This window comes from Neopsephotus bourkii, unplaced genomic scaffold (assembly GCF_033783945.1).
Source record: "Neopsephotus bourkii isolate Nb327-2 ecotype Australia unplaced genomic scaffold, CSIRO-AGI_Nbou_v1 NB_1358, whole genome shotgun sequence".
NCBI classification, from domain to species: domain Eukaryota; kingdom Metazoa; phylum Chordata; class Aves; order Psittaciformes; family Psittacidae; genus Neopsephotus; species Neopsephotus bourkii.
Window position 1 is genome coordinate 4652941 of NW_026901837.1, and position 23734 is coordinate 4676674.

The 23734-nt window shown below is 40.9% G+C and overlaps 1 protein-coding gene across 1 annotated transcript in view; it reads right to left on the bottom strand.

Annotated features, from left to right (window-relative positions):
* LAMA4 (laminin subunit alpha 4) overlaps positions 1-23734 on the bottom strand; it is a 100752-nt gene that overhangs the window by 40753 nt on the left and 36265 nt on the right. The window contains exons 4-12 of the mRNA XM_061366845.1: positions 20979-21059; positions 15668-15882; positions 11581-11676; positions 10109-10260; positions 9850-9960; positions 6371-6482; positions 3274-3441; positions 2319-2512; positions 355-471 (exon numbers count right to left, since the gene is read on the bottom strand). Of these exons, the coding sequence (XP_061222829.1) occupies positions 355-471; positions 2319-2512; positions 3274-3441; positions 6371-6482; positions 9850-9960; positions 10109-10260; positions 11581-11676; positions 15668-15882; positions 20979-21059 (1246 nt within the window). The remainder of the gene's footprint in view (positions 1-354; positions 472-2318; positions 2513-3273; positions 3442-6370; positions 6483-9849; positions 9961-10108; positions 10261-11580; positions 11677-15667; positions 15883-20978; positions 21060-23734) is intronic.

The following is a 23734-nucleotide window of genomic DNA, read 5'->3' on the forward strand; positions in this document are numbered from 1 at the left end:
TTAGCCTTCTCCTGTGCTCACTTGCTAGTGTGAGAAAAGGAATTTAGCATATAGTGCAGTCTTTTACCAGAGCGTCTTCTGGCCGCTGCTGGTAATGAAATGATTGAGAACTCTACAGCAAAATCTTTCATTCAGCTTTGCCTCCAGTCAGCAATCCTTATAGTACAATTATTTTTCCAAAGCAGTAAATTACAGAGCTTTTCATCTATGAAGACTTAAACTTTTCTGAGGGAATGTTCATCAGTACTTCACTGAAGCAGTGTGAAAAAGGAGATGTTTTTATTTAGTGGTCTACACACACAAAAGTTAAAAAAATCAGGACATATCATTTAAACAAGTCACTGAGGCACCTACCTTTATTATCTCACTTAATTCAGAGTTGACCTTTTGTGGTCCTGCCAAAATATCAGTGGCACTTAGCAGAATGCCGTTCACTTCATCAGTTTGAGCTTTTACTTTCTCGTGTTGTTTCTACGGAAAATGAGACAAGATGAAATCACATCCAATGCTGTCTCTATTGCTAAGACAGTGTTACCATTTTTATTAAATTTATTGAAGTTAATTCAAAAGACAAGGTGATGAACTAAATAGACTTTAGACAAATTTGAAGTCTAAGTAAGTTTTTCTCAGACATCTCTAATACTGCATAATGTGACTCTTTGCATTTTCTTGTCTTTGTGAAAGATATGTTGGATATTTAAAAATACTAATTTCATTTTATATTACAGCATGAGCAATTACTGGAATGAAGCATTATTCTCTGCACTGACAGGAGAGACAAATTAGATGTGGATTTTTTCATAGTGGTCTGGAGACTAGTTTTTGTTCTGGAAGTTTTTTAAAATCTACAGTCCAAAGATCTCTTTTCTGTGTCAATAGTAAAGCTGATGTGAACAATGGCTTGTACAGCATCTGCCTTCATTGTGAGTAATAATGAAGATCCAACTGGTTAAAAACAGTGAACAATGTGACTACACACTTCAGGCTTTGCTTCATAAATGTGAGACAAGCTGCAGCTTGGCACTGTAATTATGAAACAATGGAACAACAGAAGAGGCTTTGTACATAAAGATCCCAAGCTGCTTGTAGAAGAATTCATGAGTACGGCATGCCTGATTTCTCTATTGAATTATTAGACCTTCCACATGAGCGTGAACTTCTAGCACTGCAAATTTCAAGAGCTCAAAACTTGGCCACTGATGCTGTGAAACCCAGAGGTCATCCCGAATTTGCAAGATTGGTCTCCAAATCACAAAATTATGCCCTAAACTCCTCTCCTTCAGTATCAAAACAATTTCAGCCATTGAAATGAAAACAGTTCTCTTTGTCGTTTTGTTCCTTGCTGAAAAAATAAATGACAAGTTTTAGGTGGAACATTCTGGTGGGACAGAGTAAGAGTCACAAAATTTATGGGAAGGAAAAAAAAAAAAGTCTTACTGCTCATGGATTGAGTACTTTTCTGGGATAAGAGACCTGAAAATTCAATTTCTTCATCATCCAGATGGGATTTGAACCTAGTACCACCACTTACAGGCAAACATGCCCCACTTCAGTGCTGTGGGGGATAGGTCTCCTTAGAGTTCTCCTCTGGAGTGATTACTTTGTCATAATACTGAAAATATTAAATTGAACAGAGCATAAGGGAAAACTGCTATAGCCTTATAGCTAGGCTGTTTATTCAGCAAGTAGGAATCCTAGTTTCAAGCTATCTGTTGCAAAGCAGTTAGAGCGTGGGTTTGATGGGTTTGTGCTTGAAGATGCAAGGACAATCGTCTGGTTTTCCTGAAAAAGTGGGAATGCATTCTGTTTAACGAGAACTAGAGAGAAAGTTTGGGTAAGACAATATGAATGCGCTGAGCCCAGGGCATTAGTGCAGTGCAGAGTCTTCTAAAATAATTTTTAATGGAATATAATTGCCTGTGTGAGCAGGAAATTCTTCCACATTGTCAGTGCATAATTGGTGAAACCCACCACAATATTTATAGCAGCCATGATACATGGAATTTTAAGCTTCTTAGGTTTTTTTTAAATACACCTGCTAGTTTAGGCATTACTATCCATTTCTCCCTTGGCCTGCAGAGACATGCCGTACCAAAACTTGTAATTTATTTTCAGTTTATGAATAAATAATAGCTCCTTGTACCTTCAGAACTTGTTTCGTAGAACTGGAGAGTCAAATTCATCCCACTGAGTAGTTCAAGCAGTTCCTTTTTGGTGTGGTGATTCCTGAATCTAAATTCTTTATAAGCTACTATTTTAAAAACCAGCAGAGATGGAGTGTTCCAGACAAGAGTTATGATAAATGCACTGCACAGTACCTGACGCCTTTGAAGACTGGCTGTGTTTTCGTTATTTATATCATCTGTTTGTATACCATAGTTAAACGCCTGGTCTAACGCCGCCTGTAGGTCTGACAGCTTCACATCCTGTTCACTGAGCTGCTCCAGCACATCAGATACTAGAGATCTGGTGTCGTTGTACCTCTCATGAAAATCTTCAACTTGCAGAAGCACTGTGAAAAAAATCAGAGGCCACTGATTACCCTGAATCTTGGATTTGTGACATAACTCACCTATGCAACAATTTCTGTTGCTGTTGTTGAGGGGACAGTAAAACACATTTGTTAAAATCTTACTTGGGGGATCATATACCTAGGTTTTACTTTCCCACCCATTTTGAAAAGGAAAGATGCCTTTCATTTTAGTGCCTTATTTTAATCCCATTAATTTCCCCTCTCAAGTAGCTATTCCTGAAAGAAGCTAGATTTGGCTTTCCTTCTTCTTAATTTGTTTCTCATTCTCACAGTAAACCAGGCTGTTCTGGATAAGGCAGTCCTTATTGTACTGGGGCTCTGACTCCAGTTTACCAAGCTGTGAGAATTAGGCTCCCGCTCTTTCCCATACCAGCAGTTATTTGTTCTCTGCTGGAGTTTACTGTCCCTATGGCAGAGCTGGCAGGGGGGGAAGGAAGATGTTCATACAAGCAATTCCAGCCATGGCATGAACCTTCCTAAGCAGCTATTGCTGAAGTGCTGCAGTGTGCAGGCACGCACAGGCACACACATTTTCTGCCCATGCTGCCATGGGGGCAGCAAGCGCCAACAGAGACTTGGGGCAGGCATTTGGAAGCAGCAGCATCTTCAGCACACTAGTTGGTGCTTGCCAAGTGCCTGCTGGTCCTCCCCCAGGGGCTCAACAGTACATCCAGTGCAGCCCAACCCATGCCAGCTTCACATCAACATGTGGGTGAATGGAAAACAGACTTAAAACTCACACTCCTCTGCTCCATATTCTGCCTCATGTGCAAGTTGCTTCTGATTAGTGAAAGGCTTACGGCTTCTGATCTCCATCAGCATCTCCTCAGCCACACTCAGCTTCTGGGCAGTTTCTTCAGGGCTCAGCTCTTGCTGAATTGCATAATAGTTCATCTTGCTGCTGATTTCTGTGGGAAAAAGGAACACATGGGCAATCCAGCATGGCTACAGACAAGTAAAAACTGTGGAGTACTTTTGTGAATCCAGATCATGATGATGGCAAAATAAAGTTTTAATTGTGTTCTAACTGTATAGTAGATAATTATTATGTTCAATCCTGTCTTAAAATTAAACCTGTAAATAAATCACTCTTCCTGACATATGCGGGGGTCTTGTCAGAAGAGGAGATTAAACAGGCATGGGATGTGTGCATTACTTGGCTTATTCTGAGTTCTGTGGCATGTAGCAGGCTGGGGAATTCATCCAGGATTGTGGTTTTTAAGTGTTGCCACAAAAATGTTATGTTCATTAAGTAACAACAGCAGCAAGGAGACTGAAATAACCTCTTTTTCCATCTTAAAAAGTTCCTGAAGAGGTAGCATATGGCTTCTGGCCTGGTACTGCCTAGCTGGTTTGGAGACAGACACTATTTCAAGGTTTTGGTCTCCGTTCAAAAAACACTGTTGGATCCCTGTAGCTGAAATTGAGTTTACCCCTCTCCAGTGTAGGTGTTACAAAGTTTGCCCCTTTCTTGCTATGTTGTGAGTAGTTCTGGCTTGCGCTCGTCACTACTTTTGTGGATAATCAGAGCTGGCAAAGCCTGCACTGTGCATATGTAAGATTTTTATAAGAAATAGATGGGTAATTGTGGCACAACTGGTTCTTTGGCAGTGTCCTTGTATGCAGTTTCTTGCTGGCTCCTGAGCTCATTAGTGAAGCCTTAAAGGCTCATACCAAGCAGTAACCGACCATGACCAGCAGCTCCATGGATTTCTTTTTCCTTCTTATGCTGGCACATGCATGTGTGCATGTGCACACATAGGCCTTCCCTTGAGCAAAGAGTGGCTTGCCTTCTACAAGGGTAGAATAGCTGTAGAAATAAAATGTGACAGATGGCCAGAGAGTCAAAGGCAAGATTTAGCATCACAGGGATAAGAAGGTTGGAGAAATGTACATACTATAAGTCTGGTCTCAGCCTGTCTCGTGTGTGTGATGGTATATCTTAACTATGTTTGTTAAAATAATGATTGAAGCACCCATGGAGATAAGGATAAGCAAGGATAACAGTTGATGTGTAGCTGCTCTTCCTTATACAAGTTGCCACAGAGCTTGCAATAATTGCTTTAAGACAGAGCTATTCAGATTTCTTAAGTATTTCTATCGTAAAAGGACTGTTTAACCTCAACTGCCAGCTAGCTTTTCTATTCTGGTGCCATATACAGCTTTTGTATACTGTTGGCTTTGCCAAAGCTGGGGGAAATCAGTGTGCTCTACAGCAGGATGGAGGCCTTCATGATGCAGGTGTCCAGGGGACAGGTGCTTCTGAGTACATTTAGTTGTGGTTTTATTGCTTTCTGTAGGTGCTGAAGAAGAAGCTGCAATAGGTTTAATCTCAATTTCATATATCAGCATGATAATGATATGTCATAGGTATTCCAGATGAAGATGGTCGTCTTTGACTAGGGAACCTTTTCTAAGTGCAGTTGTGCTTGGGAAGGTGTTCACTGTTTTCATTTATCCTTTGATATATAGGGCAGTAAAAATTCTTGAAAATGCAAGAGGTTTTGCAGGCTCTAAATATTAACGAAAAAATCTTCATCTGGGAAGGTGTAAAATACATACATTTACGGTCAGAAGAAAAGCTGTGTTGAAATTTATGCTAGATATAGAGATGCTTTTATTGCTCTAGCATGTTGCCCAAGGACGGACTTTCTAATTTTTATCTGCATCCCCTCACAGCGTATTGACAGATGAGCAGGACACAGAGGCAATAGGTGAGTTTGTCCCACATTTTAACATGAAAAAGCTTTTGTTTTCACTCTTTTCCTAGTTTTGGGAGATCTTCCTCATCGTGTTTACCTCTCCTACTGTGAAACAGCATCACTATAACCATTTCTGACAGCCTGCACTAGCCACACAGTTTACAGTTCTGCCTTTCACATTTACATTTAGAAGCAGCACTTTCTTTGTGGAAAAAGAAGGCAATGAGGATGCAGTTTTCCAATCTATTTCTGTATTTCAATCATAACAATAATAAAAAAAAAAGAACAAGAGAACACTTAGTGTGTAACGCTCTGTAGATGTGTCTGGACCCAAACTCAATTGGAAATTCTGGTCAGATGAAGCAATAAGCAGCTTGAAAAGAAACTCACCACCACCTCCCACACTGATCTCAGGGAAGCAGTAAGTTCACGAGATTATTTACTATTCAGTGTCCTTTTCTCTTTAGAAGCACCTGCATGAAGTTGTATGAACCAGCATAATCCTACTCAGCAACAGTTTGCTAAAAGGCAAAAAAAGGATTTAAAGTAACACTCACTGGTGCGATGGCCAGAGTTCGTCAGCCTGAACTGACTGCCGTGGGTTGAAAAGGGAAAGAACAATTTAAATAAAAATCTGTCTAGCAAGTCATACGGCCTCCATTGCTTATCAGCAGCATGGAAAAAGTGCACTTGCATTAATCTGCTGACAATTAAGGCACAGAGCACTCTCATGACACATCCTGTGCTTGCGTTTGTGGTTCCATCCAGCCCCAGTCTGATACTAACTCTTTTTTTTCCTCAAGTGTGTATAAATACCTTGAGCAGCTATTCAAACAAACAAAGGCTACAGGCTAATTTAGCTTGAAGTACTTAATGTAAACCTATTTACTATTATTTTGCTCTGTCAAAGAGAGAAAAAAGGAAGAGAAGCTCTTGTTCTGGGGGTCAGACCATGTCAGCCCATGCTATCAGTTGTCTTTTAAGAAAGATAAGTTTTTGTAATGGCACTGGAGGCTGCAGGAGCCTCATGTACGGATTGCTTTGCGAGAGTGCCCAATCACTGTGACATTTTTTTGCTGGAGGCTTCATTAATGCATTCTTGACATTGAGCTGAACCAAAAAGAAATCTATTTACCTTGAATGTTATCCCTCATATTATTGAGCTGCTGCACAAGCTGAGTAGCACGGTTGTTGGTCTCCATGGTTTCCTTCTGTATCATTAGGCCTTTGCTGGATGCTTCATTTCCCTATGAATAAACCATGGGAGCTACACATTAGATTTCTTTTCAGATCCATATGCACATGTGAGGATGAACAGTGTAAACACACATTTTGCCTTCTCCTGATGTGCATGTGAAAGTCTCTTTATCACATAAAGTGGCATTTACAGAGATGTTTGAAGTGAGGGGCTGTCTGTCTTGTAGGTATTTTCAGAACTGCAGAGTGAGAGATTAAAATCTTTCCCATATTTATCCATCATTTGCTGCAACTAAATTGCCATAAATTATGTACAGTTGTAAAACACCCATCTGCTGAGTCTCCTAGGCATTCAGCAGGACTGGCTTATTTTGCTGGATATGGTGTTGCCTGAGTAAGCATATAGACTGAAGAATCATCTGTCAAGCTCACAACCGTTTTTAGATCAGTGTCTCCCTCAAGTGAGGTCCCCAGCTCTGCAATTTGTTAAAATTAAGAAAAAGTACAAGGATTCAAAATACAAGAGCAGAGTGTTTTGCCTCCTATACTATATGATGTTGGAGGGTGTATTCTGCATTGTGTTCCCTTACATGTACAGGAAACAAAGGGTTACCATGTCATAGTTATCTTTCCAAGAAGGTCACTGACTTTTGGAGTCCTTAGACTTAATTTTCACGGGTATTTTCCAGGAAAAAAAATTGACTGCTGTGCTATCAATGTTCCTAGACCCCATGTAAGTCCACGCCACACGCTTGCCCCTGATAAACTGTTTGATTCAAGGTCCATGTTAGGGATGCATGAGCAAAAATTCCCCCTGTAAAATTAGTTTCTTGGCTTGGAGTGTCGTAACACTTTTCAAGCCGGAAGATGCCTGGCTGTTGGTGTGCTCACTTCATACTTGCCTAATGAATCCTGCAGGAATTACGGAGGACGCCGTCGCTGCCCCACAGCCCTGGCAGGGCTCAGCCGTGCCTTGGCTGCGGGCTCAGTTCCAGCCAGGCTGCCGCGGTCCGTGGAGCCGGTTTTCACTCGCGGTTTTAGAGGCACCAGGTGGCGCTTGAATGCAGGGTCAGGGAGGCCAAAGTCTTCCCAACGTAAGGGTTTATAGAAAGGTTTCAATTTTATTTCTGTTTACTTGAATTTTTAGTCTCTGAAGGGCGAACTCCGTGATAGCTATTAGGGTTTCTTGTGAATGCTCTATTGCTCAGCATCACCACTTCATGCTTATTTGAAAAAACTTGTTTGTTTTTACGCATACTTGCCTTTTATAATGCTCTTTCCTTGCCAGATTTTTCTTTAACACATGGGAAGTTGCTCAGACAGGTTTGCTGATTGATTGCCATGAGATTGATGGGAAACACAGCCGCATGAGTGAGGGGTGCTCTTAGGGACCTCAAATTCCCACTCATTCATGAGTACAAAGACTCATCCTGAAATTTGCTAAGAGCCCCGGAAGGAAAAATTCTCAGCTCTCCCAAGTCTCTGCCAAGCATTCAGGTTTGAGCTATGTGCTGTTTTACTCTGAGCTCATCCCAAGCAGACTCAGGGAGTTGCAGATCACATTTACTCTTCTCATTTAGCGGAACGATTTGTTTACAGTTGGTGCATTCATCCTGCCTTTGGGGTTTAGATCAGAATCTGCAGGAATCTCAGACACAGGGATGTGCACGTGGAATGTTCTAAATGGAAGATGCAGCATATCTCTGCAAAACCTACTCAAGAGTCTTGCACCAATTTTCCATGAAAGTGCCTTGAAAGAGTAAGAAGTTCATTATATTCAGAGTTCTTACTGCGCTCTTCCTTCCACCGTGAGAGTCTGGGGCCATTATTTCCCTGCCTATAGAAGCAATTATAAGTGTTTGTGTGGAATAAGCAGTAGAGATAGATAACCAGAGAGAAAAGACCAGAGGGAACCATGGTTCATTGGTTTAGGAACAAACTGAGAAATGAGCTGAGAAATCCCCAAGTAGCACTGAAGATGACAAAAACATCGTTATCCAAATTCACTAGATATTCCTAGGAAACCTAATGCCTTAATCATCCTGTCTACCAACTGAGGCATGTGAACTGTGCTGGATTTTCACAGGTACAGAGGAGGGTGTATGTGTGAGTTAGTTTAATGAAACCTCCTTTGGACACAGGCGTAGTCTGCAATACCACAGTGTCCTTTTGGCTAAGTAAGTGCAGATTAAAATCGCCCAAACCCAAGTTTTCTCTTCTACCTCTCTATACAACCCTTTCTCCTCTTTTTTTTTTTTTTTTTTTTTAATCCCCCTACTTGCTCCTGTGTTTGAGTTTTAGTGTAAGGTATAAATTTAATTTGTCTTGTGAAGGAATTGGTAAGTGAATATAAGGATGGGCATTTTGCAGTAAGTGTGAAATATACACTAGTCCTACTACAGCTATGGTTACCTCTGAGAATAGTGATGTATTTCACTAATATATATCTTAGCAACAGAAAGATGTTTAATGATATCTCCTTCAAATAGAGGAAAAGCAATTTTGAACAGTATTTCTTCTCTAAACATATATCAGTATTCTAGGGTGCAGTGAAAGTATTACATGTGCTGAGAGTAGATAACCTTAATTTTATAGCCTGACAAATGAATGTAGATGCACCATTTATGGTTACAGTTGTGTTAAAGCATGTTTTCAGTACTGAACAGGCTCCTATCTCAGTGTGTTCATGAAAAGCCTTTTAAACTGACACTTTTGTAATACATTTTGAAGTGTCTAATTGGGGCTAATTTAATTTTATGAAAGCATACATGTGAAATAGATATAAGTCAATCTGCATTAGTTTAGTACTGGTTATTTTGCTTAATTAGAAATCAAAATAGAAAGGCAGTCTGTGTATCTTGGATCAAACATTGTGTAAGGTGGTAGGTAGGATCTCAGATCCTGAGGGGAGGATTTTTGTGAGTGGTGACAAACCCATGATCACTTTCAATAGACTTTGGCCCTACATTCTTCCTGTTCTGGCAAGATGACTTCATAGGTCATTTATGCTTGCAGTTCAGAGCTAAAGTAAAGTAGAAAGTTTAGAAATAGAAAATAGAAATAGAGAGTTTTCCCAACTATCATTTAGGGCACTGCCACTCTTGTTGTGGCACCTAGAGGTTCAAACTGGATGTTAGGAAACATTTCTTTACTGAGAGGTGGTCAAACACTGGAAAAGGCTTCATAGAGAGGTGGTTGATGCCCCATGTCTGTCAGTGTTTAAGAGGCATTTAGACAATGCCCTTAATAATATGCTTTACCTTTTGTTCAGCTCTGAAATGGTCAGGCAGTTGGACTGGATGATTGGTTTAGGTCCCTTCCAATTGATGCTGTTACAGTATAGTAACCTCTCACTCTAGCATCCAAATATGGCAAATTGCAAACCATCAGAGCTCTGGCAGGGGGCTATAAACAAACCTGTTCATCAAGTGTTGCTGCTTCTCTCAGGAGATTATTCATTTCATCTGCAGCACCATCAACCTGAATGGTCCAAAGCACAGAATGGTTCTTTTTGTTGGACATTGCTGCCTGTATGGGGGGAGGGGGGAGGGGAGAAGTCAGTGCATCTGAAAACAAATGTTTTGTCTTGTGAGGGCAGGGATAGAAATTTACAGGAAGGGAGTAGAAATTCATAGATTGAAATGACATAAAAAAAAAATGTCATCAATATTTGTACCTGCAGATGGGTGGTAGTGAGATTCAGGTCATTCAAGCGCTTTTGAGCTGCAACACCTGTAGAAATGCTCAGTAAAGTCGATTTGCTTTCATCGATAGCCAGAACTGCTAATCGGATGTCATCTGTCAAATCCCAAATACATTTGTCACAGCCTGATGAGAAAATAAGAGAGTATCATTTTTCTTTAGTGTTTGTGTCAGTTAACAGCACATACCTTGAAATCACATTATGGTGCTCTTGCCCTACAGTGTTTCCTTCTCTTTCTCACAGATGGATCCCGATGGATACCCATTTTTCTTTCTCTTTTCATCCGCCCACTTCCGAGGTCCCACAGTGCAGTCATGACACTTCCAGCTGAGCAGCAGCAGCTGGGGCTGCTCCAGGAGGCTGCCACAGCGGCTCCATAATCAGTAGGGAGAGGGAGGAGGTATTTCCTGGCTATTCCCTAGAGGCTGTGCATGTTTGTTGCCTGAAGGACAATAGATGATGGTCACAAAACAAGCTTCATTTTGTCAGAAGCCTAAACTCTGTATTTAAAACTTAGTGGTATGAGAAACAAGGATGTCCAGCAGATGGGCTCTTGGCTGCCTATTTGATTAGGAAGGCAACTTGTAAAATCACAGTTATAACTTTTGGAATATGCTTGCACAGAACGATATCCTCATACCTGCTGAATGCTTGCAATACTACCTTGTTTTTAGTGACATTTGTGCCACTACTAAATGCAAGAGACTTAGGTGAATGTGAAACACTGATTCCTACATAAGTTTTTGCTTGATATTTTACAGTCAGTATTCTTGATGGCATCAGCTCTCAAATGTTTTCCTTCTGGTTGCACTTCCAGGCACACGACCTGCCTTGGGAGCCGATTTAGGAATCCATATGTGCTACATTGTACTGCATTATACTGTGTAATTATACTAACATTTGAAAAAAACCATCAGTGGTTACCAATAAACACAACATAGTGCTTCTGGAAACTCCTCAGGCTTGCTGTCTTTAGAATAGGGGAGATGATAGTGGAAAAGCAACTGATTGGTGGATATATGTTGAATTGCCAACAGCAACAATTTATACTAGATGTACAACTAGGAAACCATAAATTACATGCAATATGGCACAGGTAGGGTTGTGATGGCAGCTTTTAGGGACAAAATATTATTTTGCAGTAACTGCATCTCAAAGTCTGTTGAAGTAACTTAGGTGATGCACATCTACTGCTCCGCAGTTTGTACCTTATCATTCAGCCTGTATCGGAGTTGGATGTATGCATGTACTCAGTCAAGCAAGTGAGAACCTGTTTAAATACTCATTCATCAGGGCATTGTGCATATTCACATGTTTCAGTGCGCTCTGAGACCAAGGTCAAAGTGCTGAGCCCACTAGAGAACTGAGCCCTTAAGGTAGTATTTGTAAGCATCTAAATACAAGAGCAGTATTAATATTTAGTGTCCTCATGATAGTCTTCTTACTGATGGTTGGGCAGTCTGTGCCAGTAGAAACTTGAGGACTGTCTGCGAGGCATTCTCCCGTCTGGCTGTCACACATTCTCCCTCCACAGTTACATTCTGGGGGAAAAAGAAATGATTTGTGAAAGAAGAAGCTTCAAAATATAAAATTCACCTTTCCCCTCCCAAGACTAGTGAAATGATCATATGTAGGATTGTGCACGAATAGTTCAACTAAAACTGAAGACTTTTTGGATTGATTTTTCCTTCAGTATGTAGAAAAAGGTGGTTTTTGCACTGCTGTCAGATTGGACCAGATAGAAATAAGAGGTTGGAAACAGAACCAGAAAGCCTCTGCTGAAACGAGTTATTCAGAGCTTCGTAGCTGGTCACAAGCAGAGTCAGTGAGGCCAGAGTTGCATCATTTGGGCCATTGCACATCACCGTCTAGAGAAGGTGATGTTCTGAAGGTGGATTAAGAAAAGTGGTACAACTAAAGTTATTATTAGTTACAAATGTCTCCACAGCCCTGTGGAATTTATCAATGCTGTGTCAGGCTGTCACTGAATAAGCTTTCCAGCTATCAGGGACTGATAGTGGACTCCAATTCCATCATCAGCTTGACCATATCAAAAAGTAAATATCTCCTACTACTTACAATGAAGAATAAATGAGGTTTTAAATTTTTAAAAACTTGAGTAAACTACATATTGATTGCCAGCACAAATGGCTTTTTAAAAAGTATAATTTTTAATCTAAAGTGTCTCTTTCAAGGTTTAACTGGCTTTTTATAATATATTATTTTAAAGATTACAATGTTCTTGAAACACTTGGATAGAATAACAAAAACTCAAACAGAACCTAAGAAAGCAGTGACTTATCTGGAATTTGTTTTGCTCTTGTGATTCATGGCTTAAGCAGTATTTCATATAACAAAATTGTTTACTGCCATTTTAATGCAGCCCATTCATTGTTCTCTATGAATTACCGTTGTATTTACATTCCACATTTCACGCTTGAGGAATTAGCAGGGGAAATGTGTAAACCAGCTTCTGAGTCAACACAATGGACTAACATCGGAATAATTCTGTGTCAGTGAACTAATCTGAGTCAGACTACTCAGTTTTTTGTACTAATGTAAGAACAGAATTTGGGTTTCAATTTTGTGGGGCAATCAATATTTTGACCTCACCACAGCCTGTGGGAACTGGGTCCCTCACAGATTTAGGATCTACATTTTTTTCAAACACTTTTTATTTCTTTTGCTAAGAAGTGAAAGAAAACACTCAGTGGAAAGCAGAGATTTCTCTTCAGCTGTATCACAGGATCTAGGCTATTCCCAGGGGGCAAGGTTACAGTTGCAAGATTAAAATTTGGGTGAGACTGGTGCTCAAATATTGTCTTCATATTTAAATGGATAAATCTTGATTTGCTATACAAATGCTTATAGTAAATTAATTTCAAAGGTGGTCCTGACAATTTTTCATCTGTTTAGGAAGTACCATATTTTTAGTACGGAATTAAGACTTTCAACATTACTGTGGCTTACTGCTGGAGAAAGCTTCTAAATTTACCTTTACTTCCGAGGGGCATTTGTGGAAAGCTTTAAAGTGTGACTAAAGGACATGTGGTTAAAAAATACATTGAAAAGCAGCTGAAAACTACTGTCCACAGCTACACACGTTTTTATTTTTTGCTCAAAAGAAGGAAAAAACAAAGATGATAGCAGAATTGAGCTGTTTGCTCATTTAGTTCTTTTGCATTTTTTGTACTATGTACTGTTTGAGGTGCTCTGTGGAAACCATGTATACAGACTCTCATTTCTTACATTACTTTGTTTTCTGTATTTAAAAGAAAAAACTTTTTTTTTAAAGTATTTGTCTTATTTCAGAATCAATATTTTTCTAAATAAGAGTTCCTAATTGCTCCAAAACTTGCCTTGTAAACCCCCCATACAGTTTGGATATCATGGATGCATTGAGTGTTTGGATATCATGGATGTATTGAGTGGTGCTTGCCATCTACACAATCTATGTCCAATACAACTCATTGTGGTGTTCAACAGATGAAACAAGGGCTGTATAATTCTCTGAAACACAATACTTCAAATTCAGGATTAGCTAGTCAACTGCAAGATTAAATTCTCTCCTAAATAGAGCAAAGCTGCACCTCTCACAACATATTCAAGTGCCCAGGCACTTTTATTTTTAGCAAAGATCAAACACGACAAGGAAATCTGCTAACGAAGAGAATTACCAAGATGATTTATAGTCTGCATGAAAAATCTGTATAGGGAAGTCCTGTACACCATGAAATCCCACTTACACTGTACCTCAGAAACATAAATAATACCAAGGCATTCTGCCTCCAATTCCTTAAGGGTGCAAACCAGAACTATACTGAAGTTATGAAAGCTGGACTTCAATTTAGAAACTCTGTGTTCAGAGGTGCCTTCCAAAATTATGTCTTGTATAATCTGTTTAGACACTTGGAATGCCCTGTAATCCTCAGACTTCTGGCAAAGCTATTCTTAGCTATTTGAAGTTCTGCTTTTGCCCACTGCCAGGGCACTATTACTGTGGTTTGCTGAGTTGAAGTGTTGGGTGCATTTCTCCTGCCTCATGGCATTCAGGAGCCGCAGACTAGATCCTGTCATTCCTTACAGGAGATTTGCAGTTGAATCGTCTCTGCTGAACTGAATTAGACAGCAAAATGCATAAATAAGGTTTGCTTTTGCAACCTCAAAACCCCAAAGATGTTGAATTTCAGGCATATCTTGGGTGCCTAAATCCAGGCAGGAAATGAGTTTTGGGACATGCTGTTCTATGAAGCCAATGTCTTTTTGACTGGTGAGGATACCTGGGATAGGCTTTGGGGATTACTGTGTGTGAGCACCATCTCTCCCTGTTCAGCCTAAATGGAATTTAAGCATGAGACTTAGTGATGTGAATTAAATCCTGGAGATGGATGCTCACAGGAGTATAAAACCAAAAGGGACCACTGGTTGCATCATTCATGGTACCCCACAATGGAAACAGCAGCACAAAGGGCATTTAACTGCAGAGCATACTCACAACCTTCCAAACAAGTCCCAAACACACCTTAGTACTTTATAGTAAGTTAGTAAAAAGCAAATTCCAAGTGTACAGTGAGTTGCAAGAAGAGCACAGGCTTGATCAAGACATTGCTAAGGCTGTGAGACCTATAGCTTTCTGTACTTTGAGATCCTGGAGCACTTCAGAGGCCCGGGTTGGGTGCATGCTTTGGCTGTGTCTTATCCTTGAGTCAGGCTGAGAGCTAGGAGTGATCGTCTCCTCCATTTGTGTTGTGGTCCTTAGGGAAGGACCCTGGCAAAGACGTTGGGAAGGAGCCCCAAGGTCTTTGCTCTGAGACCTGCATTTTGCCTTCAGCAGTGGCTATTCTGTAGTGCTTTGAAAGCAGAAAAAATCTTGTCTCCCAAAGCCAAAGCAAGGACAAAGGACTTGAGGCTAAAGTCCTCTTTGAATCAAACTCCATGTAAATTAGGAGAACAGGTATATTAGAGGTTGTAAACATCTGTGATCCCTCTGTGTGGGTATGTTTTGGTAAGATCCTCTGGGTAGCACTTTGCCAGACCCTGGAAGTATAGTCATCTCTGGTGTGGAAATGCAGAAATCAGCAAGATTACACAGACACATGGGAAATACAGAATAGATTACCAGTGTGAAAACCAGCAGAAACTGAGCAGGGATTGGGTCAGAACAGGAAGGACAGACTTTAAGCACCATCAGTGTTTAAAGTGAAATTTCTGCCCAAAGAAAGATTAGAGGCCCTTATTTAAAATAAGATGCAGGGCACAACAGTGTCTACATTCATCCTCCCCAGGTATTTGAGATGTTTGAGTCTGGGGTCTGAGACTTCCTTCTGGGCAATGGAAAGAGCACAAGTGCCTGGGATGATTCAATTGAACAGAAATCCAGGTTATCCTGCCAGGTAGATAGCCAGGAGCACAGCCTGGCCCCAGGGCCATAAGTGTGTGATGACTGAATCAGGCATCTCTGATCTCTGAGGGGTCATCCATAGACCATGCTGTGTTTTGCTGAGCTCTGCTGCACTAAACCATAGACAATACCTGTACAGTTTTTAGCGAATCTGGCATCCCCGTAGTAACCCGGAGCGCATCGTTCGCAGTTGAACCCGGTGGTGTTGCGCAGGCAGTTGCGGCACTGGCCGCTCACTTCATCACAGTCTTCAAAAATCAGGTTTGGGTCCGAGTTGCCACTGCAGTCACATTTTTTACAAGTGCTTCCAATTAGCAAAGGGTTCCCATAGTAACCAGGGGCACATCTGAAAGGAAGAGCAAGCCCAGTGATGATGAGCGGTGGCATTCCCATCCACAATACCCTTTTTTCTCTGACCTTATTTATGTCACCAGGAATTGATGACAATTGGCAGCTACCAACAGACAGAGGGCAAATTATTTCTGCAGAGGCTGTTTTGTGCTCTTATCTTAATCTGTACAGTTATATATTTCTCCCTTCTTGAACACTCCTGGTATCTCAATCACATCAGTCTGCATTATGTTTTCAGTGTGTCTTTAACAGTAAAATGATTTGGTCCCCATTGTTTTAAAGCTTGTGACAGAATGACCTTGGCAGAGAGGCAGCTCTAGTGTTTATTTTGGTCTCTTTCAGCTTTGGATCTCACCAGCTATATTGTGTCATATAGGAAACTGGCATAAGAGACTGCCATTTCATGATGCTGAAACTCAGAGGAAGTTGAGGCTTTATTTCAATTATAATACATGTAACAAAGTGTTATTAATATTATTATATATGAAGAGGTTTATATAAATACTTTTTATACTTGGGGTGGTTTCTGGTTTTTGCAAAATGGAACAGGCACTGAACCAGCTTCCATTTTCCAGATTTGTTTGATGTTAGCCTGCTGGCTGAGAGCAGCCACCAGCCCAGGGAGAGGATTCCTCTGTTGGTTTTGCAGAGGAAGAGAGGAAGGAGGGCAAGAAACACCACAGGGGAGGTCTGAAATGGGTCCAAATTGCTTTTTGTCTTGTCATTTTTGGGAAGCATGTCAACTGAAAACTTGCTACATCTTAAAACGGATGAGATACTGAAACTGTAGTCATTTTTCAAAGTCCAGATAAATGAGCGATATGTAACATTCCTGGGTAACCAGTAGCCCTAGACTAAGGCTTCAGGTACTACATTTGGTGTCATTGTTTGGAAAGAAAGGAGAGGGTATCTGTTAAAAGATTTTCTGCCAATATCAGGGAGAGTGCTTAATCCTACAAGCTACAGGAACTTTTACGAAACAACTAGTGAGGCAAGCAGGGCTGGCACCACAGTGGGAATGGAGCAGCTCACGAGTTTGAAGTGAAGGCTTCACTGGAGGAGCTGGTGGCTGGAGCAGTATGGAACAGTGGCTGATGGACTGGGGGGGTTAGGGATAATGAACGCTGTTCATGGTGTCACTGCAAGGTGGCTGGATGATCTATGACCCAACAGCCTGGGGCACAGACTTATACCTCCCTAGCTGGGAATGAAGGATTACTGCAGGGAAGGGAATAACTAGCTGGTGTAGGAATTGCTGGCTGAAGAAATCAGAGGATTGAATAGTTGTTGCAGTGATCTAGGTAAGGAGGAGTTATTGTACTTCATCCGGTTTTATCACCCTGTTGTCCTTGTCTTTTCTCCTTTCCATAAAGTCCTGTTTTAAGATGCTGCTTGTTCTGCTGTTTGTGGGTGGGAAGGGTGAGCTCTCAGGCAGTTTAGTTTAATTTTACCAGGTTCTGGATGGGGACCTGAGCAAGGTCTTGTCTCCTAAAATATGAACATAGTCAAATCCAGGTTCTGCTATGTCTGAATAACAAGAATATGGGAGATCTGATAAGAGCTTCCAGTTTTGATCTGTTCCTACATTTGCTGATTTATCTATTTTTTTTAATGAAGTAATTTCCTCAGTTCTGCTTTGTTCATGTTCCAGTCCTGAACCCCGCAGAAAAAAAACTTTTAAGCATCTTAATATAAAACACTTGGCTGCCTCAAATCCTTATTTTGCCAATGACAAAGACTCTGTCTCTTTGCAGCACTGCCAGAATCTTTGGTGCAGATCTTATCATAGGGGTGACCCAGATGTGAAGAACAAAAGTGTGACTGGGAGTTCTATGCACTCCTCAAAGAACTGTGAATGTGACATTGAGTGCAGAGTGTGATTTAATTGACTTTGGTGGAGTCAGTCCCCATTCCCATGGGAACTTGAGCAGGCGGTGATGGGTAATGCTACTATTCAGTCATGCCAAAAGTTTTGCTATGATTTTGTAATATGTCAGCCAATATGGAATTACAGTACTTTCCCAAATTTCAGAATTTCAGTATGTTTGTGAAGTTTGATCAAGAAACCCCCCTTCTGTGGTTGTTTGGGGTTTTATTTCCTGGTTCTCTTTTTTTTTTTTTTTTTTAATATTCGATTTATTCTGAGCTGTGAACATTTTGAAGGGTTGGTTTTAATTTTCTGTAGTTAGGTATTTCCCAAATGATCATCTGCCTAATGTGGCCAAGTCGCAGAAGCCACTGAGCAGTGCTGGGGCCAGACCAGCATGTTGCTTACCACTACCCAGCTCTGGCTTTCAGCTAGCATCTGCCAAAGACTGCATGCTATTTCTACCAGGCCCACAATGTCTGCCCTCTCAAGGAGCAGGACAAGGTGTTTTTTTTTCTTCTTCTCTGAAATACACCATTCAGCTCACTTGCCAGAGACACAGTTGACGGTTCCTCACGTCCTCACAGGTGCTGCTTTTTATGACCATCTGACTCACTTTTAGTAGCCGTATCTCCTCATCCGAAGTAGCTGTCTCAAACAGTTAGAAACTTTAAAAGCTGAAAATAAATGTGTCACCTTCAGTTTCTCCTTCCCTTTGCCACTCAGTGTATCTCATAGGGCTGAATACACTGAGCCTCTTTTAAATAGTTGGTAGCGCATGAGAGGAGCAGAGGCAACTGAATGGAAACATATTGCTCCGTCTCTGCCCCCTGTGGCCTGAAAAAGAGGAGCCCTGGGGTAAATATCTTTTATTCTGTTGTATCAATAAATGGCTCTTTGTTGCTAACAACGAATATTTCCTCTCCCGTAATAATCTGCTAAATTATCTTTGTTTCATTCTGTAGCTATGTTTGCTTCCTGTAATTATTGGTGAGTAAGAAATTAACTTCCACTTCCCTGGCATTACCAAAAGAACCTTTTATGTTTATTCACTGTGGACACTAAAGTATCATTAGTTCAGTTCCCTTTTTTAACATTTGGGCATTAACAAAACCTAGATTTCATCCACTGCTGCCTTAATGCCTTACTGCTGAAGTCCACGAGCAAGATGATTCATTCCTAAATCTCATAGTGGGAAGCTGTTTTTCTCAGTCCTAGCAAAGGCTTTCATGATTTCACAACACCATTTTCTGGCAAACACAAACTGGATAGGTTTGTGCCAAGCCCCTGGAGCAGCACAGGAAAGCCTCCTACATGAATGCCAGAGGAAGTGGAGTAGATTGCCTCCTGGTGTGCAGCTCTGGAGATCCCACACACACCGCATGGAGGGGTGTCCTGCATCTCACTGCCCCTTGATGCCCACCACCAACCACTACAGAGAGCTGGGAGGGAGAGCGGTGAGCAGGATGTAGCCTTCCTCCCTGGGGAGATAAGCACCTATGTGGGCTGTGGGGAGGGACAGGGGCAATGCTCAGGATCCCCCAGCATACTAATGGTATTGTAGGTGTCAGTGGGGGTAGGGAGTGGTGGCAGTGCCCAGCAGCAGAGTATGCAAAGGCAAGACCTTGCTCTTCAGGAAGTGGACAGGCACAAGCAACTCATTTCTCTTCAGTCTTTAAAATGTATTTTGATGTTTCTGGCACAAGTGGGAGTAGGACCTGGAGTTTACCAGTAGGAAAGTCTTGTTTGTTGCTGCTTGCTACCTACCTCAGCAGTTAGTCAAGGACTTAATATAATGACCAGGACAGGCTGATTTCTTTCTGTAGCTTTTTCTAACCCATCTACAAAGCTTTGCCTTCTTTGAGACAGATGCAGTGTGTCAGTTTGTGTAGTGGCTATTAGAAAACAAAGCTGATGTTATTTTCTTCTGTTACTATGCATCTGCTATTTATTTCATAGGATTTGAATTGCTTGTAGTCTAGGTTGACATTTTAATAACCATTAAGAAACCTCACTGACCTTTTAATTGTCTGCATTATCCTTTGTGTATAAATCTGACATTTTGGAAGAACAAAAGAATACAACCATAGGCCTGGAAGCAAGGGCTGTTTTTTTTATTTATTTTTGGTCCATCTGTCTAAAGGGCTTTCGCTATTGCTGTCACCATGTTAGAGATGCAGAGGTAATATGCTGATGTGTTTGAATCATCTGTAAGGGCAAAAGCCTTCGCTCTTTTCTTCATCTTACCTTTTTCATCTTGATTTCTCTTTGCACCTTAAGCCTTCCCTTTCTCCCTTCTCTGATATATATGTTCAGTATCGCTTGAATTCAAGACTTGCCCATTAATGATAGGGGACTGAAGTCTTAAATACTTCAGGAGCTTTAAAGAAAATCAAAATGAGGTGTTCAGGGAGCGACCCTGAACAGCCAGTGTGCATCAGCTGGTGTCTGAGGCATCCTGTACCCTTCAGTCTTTGTGTTAGAGCTGTTTTAATTTACTGGCCACTCAAGGAAAATTTCTAAATTACAATCGGGCCTCTGACATTTGTTGAAACATTATCCATGTGTGTTCATAGCGAGCAAGATGGCGCTCTACAAGATAGGAGACTAAGTTGTATTTCTGCTGTATAGCTCCATTTATTTGATTACTTTGTTATTTAGAGGATATTTAGTGGAAATTGTTTACGGGCATAAGGGAAAGCTGAAAAGCAGCGCTGGCCTATGGTTGGGTGTTTATTGAGTTACATCTGTGAAGTACATTTAAAATTTAACCAAAAAAGCTGCATCTGCTCATTAAGAATTTGACCAGATGATGGATTTTCTTCTTTGCTTTTGAAAAAATGTATTTGGTAGAAGCCTGCTATGTGTTTTAGGGCCGTGAATGGCAAGAGGCATATATGTGGTTGTTTTTTTTCCCTTCAGCTGCTGTTTCTGATTTGTGTTTTGTATTTTGATTGTTAAATTGTATTCCTGTTAGGAAGATTACCACATGAAGGTACACAAAGTCCAAGAACTCAATCAAAATATATCAGATGTAAATGTCTGTCTTACCCTGACATGGGTAAACTCTTATGGTTTTTAGTAGGGAATGAGATCCTTTAAGAGACATGATTCAACCTGATGGAAATACATGCACAAGCTTTCTCCCGCATATGGGTAGATTTCTACAGAGACTTCTGGACTTCAGTATTGTTGACCAGCAAGTCATCCTATTAGTTTCTTACCTTTCACAGTTGGGTCCTGCATAGTTTTCCTTGCAGACACAGCGCACGCTCCCACTTTTTCTGTAACAGGAGACTGCAAAGCTGGAATTTCATTAGAATGAATAGTTAGAATAGCATGTAATGGCAAACACTTGGGAGTATTTCTTTATTACATTATGGCCATTTGCTGCCCGAGTGAACTGTGGCTCTTAGTTACTCATTGGTGAATAGATATTCTTGGGCTCTGTATGTTATTCACATTATGCCTCTGTTTTAGTCTTTTAAATTGGTGTAGAAAGCACTAATTCATATCTAGTACCATGGAGCTATATAAGTACAGATATATACGTATAAGGTTTGCTTGCAGTGTAGTTCAGATATACCTACAGGTTTTGATACACATATTTTAGATAAGGGACTTAGGATAAATGTGTATGTCATGCAGAATTAATTGCATCCTGGGTCTTATTCTAAGGGCTAAAATACTGCTTATGTAAATATTGCAATGAACACTTCAGGAACTGAGATTCTGGAATGGGTGCAGCAGTTTCCTATGCAAATCCTATGGTTTTTCTCAAATCAATCTGGAAGTACCGAGTTGTGAGAACTGACCTCATTTGCTGTAACCAAGGCTGTTTTGATATCTCTGAGTAAGCTGGAACGAGTCTGGGGCCTCTTAGACCATCATGCCAAGTAGTGATACTGATTGCAGTAATAGCTTGGGATGTAATTTTCCCTGCCATGATTCAACATCATGGATTCCCTTATTTCTTATGTTTTCAGAATTTAACAAATGTTTAACTTAATATGAGACCCAAGAAACAGCAGCAGCAGATGTGGAAATTGCAAATTGTATATGCTTCAAACGTATGACGGACATGCCTTAAATACATATGCAAGAAAAAGACATACAGATGTTTCCAGTTAGTTTGCAATATGTGTGGGTAAATTCTTGCCAGAACTGGAATGCGAGCAGAGTAGTGAGTGACAGCAGTTGCCAGCTGCAGGACTGTGGTTGCTAAAATGCAGTTCCCGAGTTGTACAATGTTGGACAGCTGTGGCCAGGTTGTGTCTCTTTCATACAGAAGGACAAACGGCTCGGAGCCATGGGAAAGGTGGGATCCATGCTTTTTTTCACCTTGTTCCAGGAAGGAGCAGCATTGAAAGGTGACAAGAATTCCTGCATAATTTCAGTTTCCTCCAGCATTTTTCAGCTGGTTGCAAAACCATGGTCAAATAAATCTGTGTCTGGATGTCTGTTGTCTCAAAACATTTTGTATAGCCAGAGAGAACATGAAATGAGACTCTTCTCACAGAACTCACAAATTAACTTCTGTAAAGCTTTTGGGACAACATATTGAGAAAATCATAACAGTGTGGCAGATTTCTGCTTCTTTTACAGAGGCTAATTTCTTCAGGTAGTTGAAAAAATCACATTGTGGATTTAAGTTATGAAATAAGACTGAAGCCTTCCTGAAGTTTTATATTTTTTGTGGCTTTTTGGGGAAGAAAAGTTCATATAATTCCCTCGGGTTTGAAAAGAAGTAACATCTGCTGGACTGGGAAGTAATATCTGCTGGACTGGGAAGCAATTCTTATACTCCTTTTTTCGTTCCACAGAAATTATATCAGACTTTATGTGTAATGTCCAAAAGTTATTCCAGAGCTTCCCAGAATAGCAGATATGAAGATACTCTGGTCAGAAAATCTAGAGACACACAGATGAATTCCAAGAAAAAATATGTATCTCGTGAGTCTGTCACTTCACAGATTTGGTCACTTTGTCCACCTATTATGAATTCACTGGCTATTTCCAAAGTAAAAACAGAGTACAAACCAACATCCTTTGTATGTTCTTTATTTAAGGCTTGTAATACTTCTCTGCTTTCTGGTAGAGCTACTGTTTTGTTTTAATATAAATGGAGTAGGATTAATGGAGAAAAAAAGAAAAAATAAAGAACAGTTGTTCTTTCAATTTAGTTGTGCAAGGCTGAATGTTGCTCAATCATTATTATCTGCCTGTTCCAGCTGCAGCTGAAGGCTATGGCTGTGGTCAAGTTTCTCATGCGAGAAGCTGAACAGGCAATTTCTGCTTATTATTTAAATATGGGTATGAGACAAATTGGGATTGGATATTCCTTTAACTATTGCCTTCAGGACTTTTCTGAGGGAAACCCCTGAAAAACTGAAGTGGATTTTTGCTGAGGTATTTTTGAGGGGGCTACATATTGCAGAACATGGAATATACTGAGATGGACCCACGAGGATCATCAAGTTTGAGTCTTATACTGCTGCTAATGTTAAAGCATCTGCATTCAGGCTTCTTAAAACTTTTGTCCTCCCTTTCCTGTCCCACACTGCTGTCCTTTTGTGTTTGGGGCATCCTTATCTGTAGTGGTCTGGAATAAGAAAGCCATTAAACCTCTAGCAGAAGGGCTAGGGAGCATGCTGAAGCAAGGACCTCTGCGTCCATCTCCCATAGTGCTGGCAGAGATGATAGCCTCTAGCTCAGGTCCTTGCTGGTCCCACCACACCGAGCCTGGCTGGGCTGGCTGGCTGGGTGCCTGATGTCAGGGACACTGCTGCAGAGCCTGGTGGGCTGCAGGACTGGGCAGGAGTCTGGGTGAATGCAGACCCAGCCATGCTCTGTCAAGTCACACAGTAGGGAGGGCAGACTAGACCTTGCTTGACTGACCATGCTTAATAAAGACTGGGTCTTGTGAGGTAGTGCCTCAGGTATGTGTAGCCCAGGTTGTGATTGAGAGAACAGCTCCTTA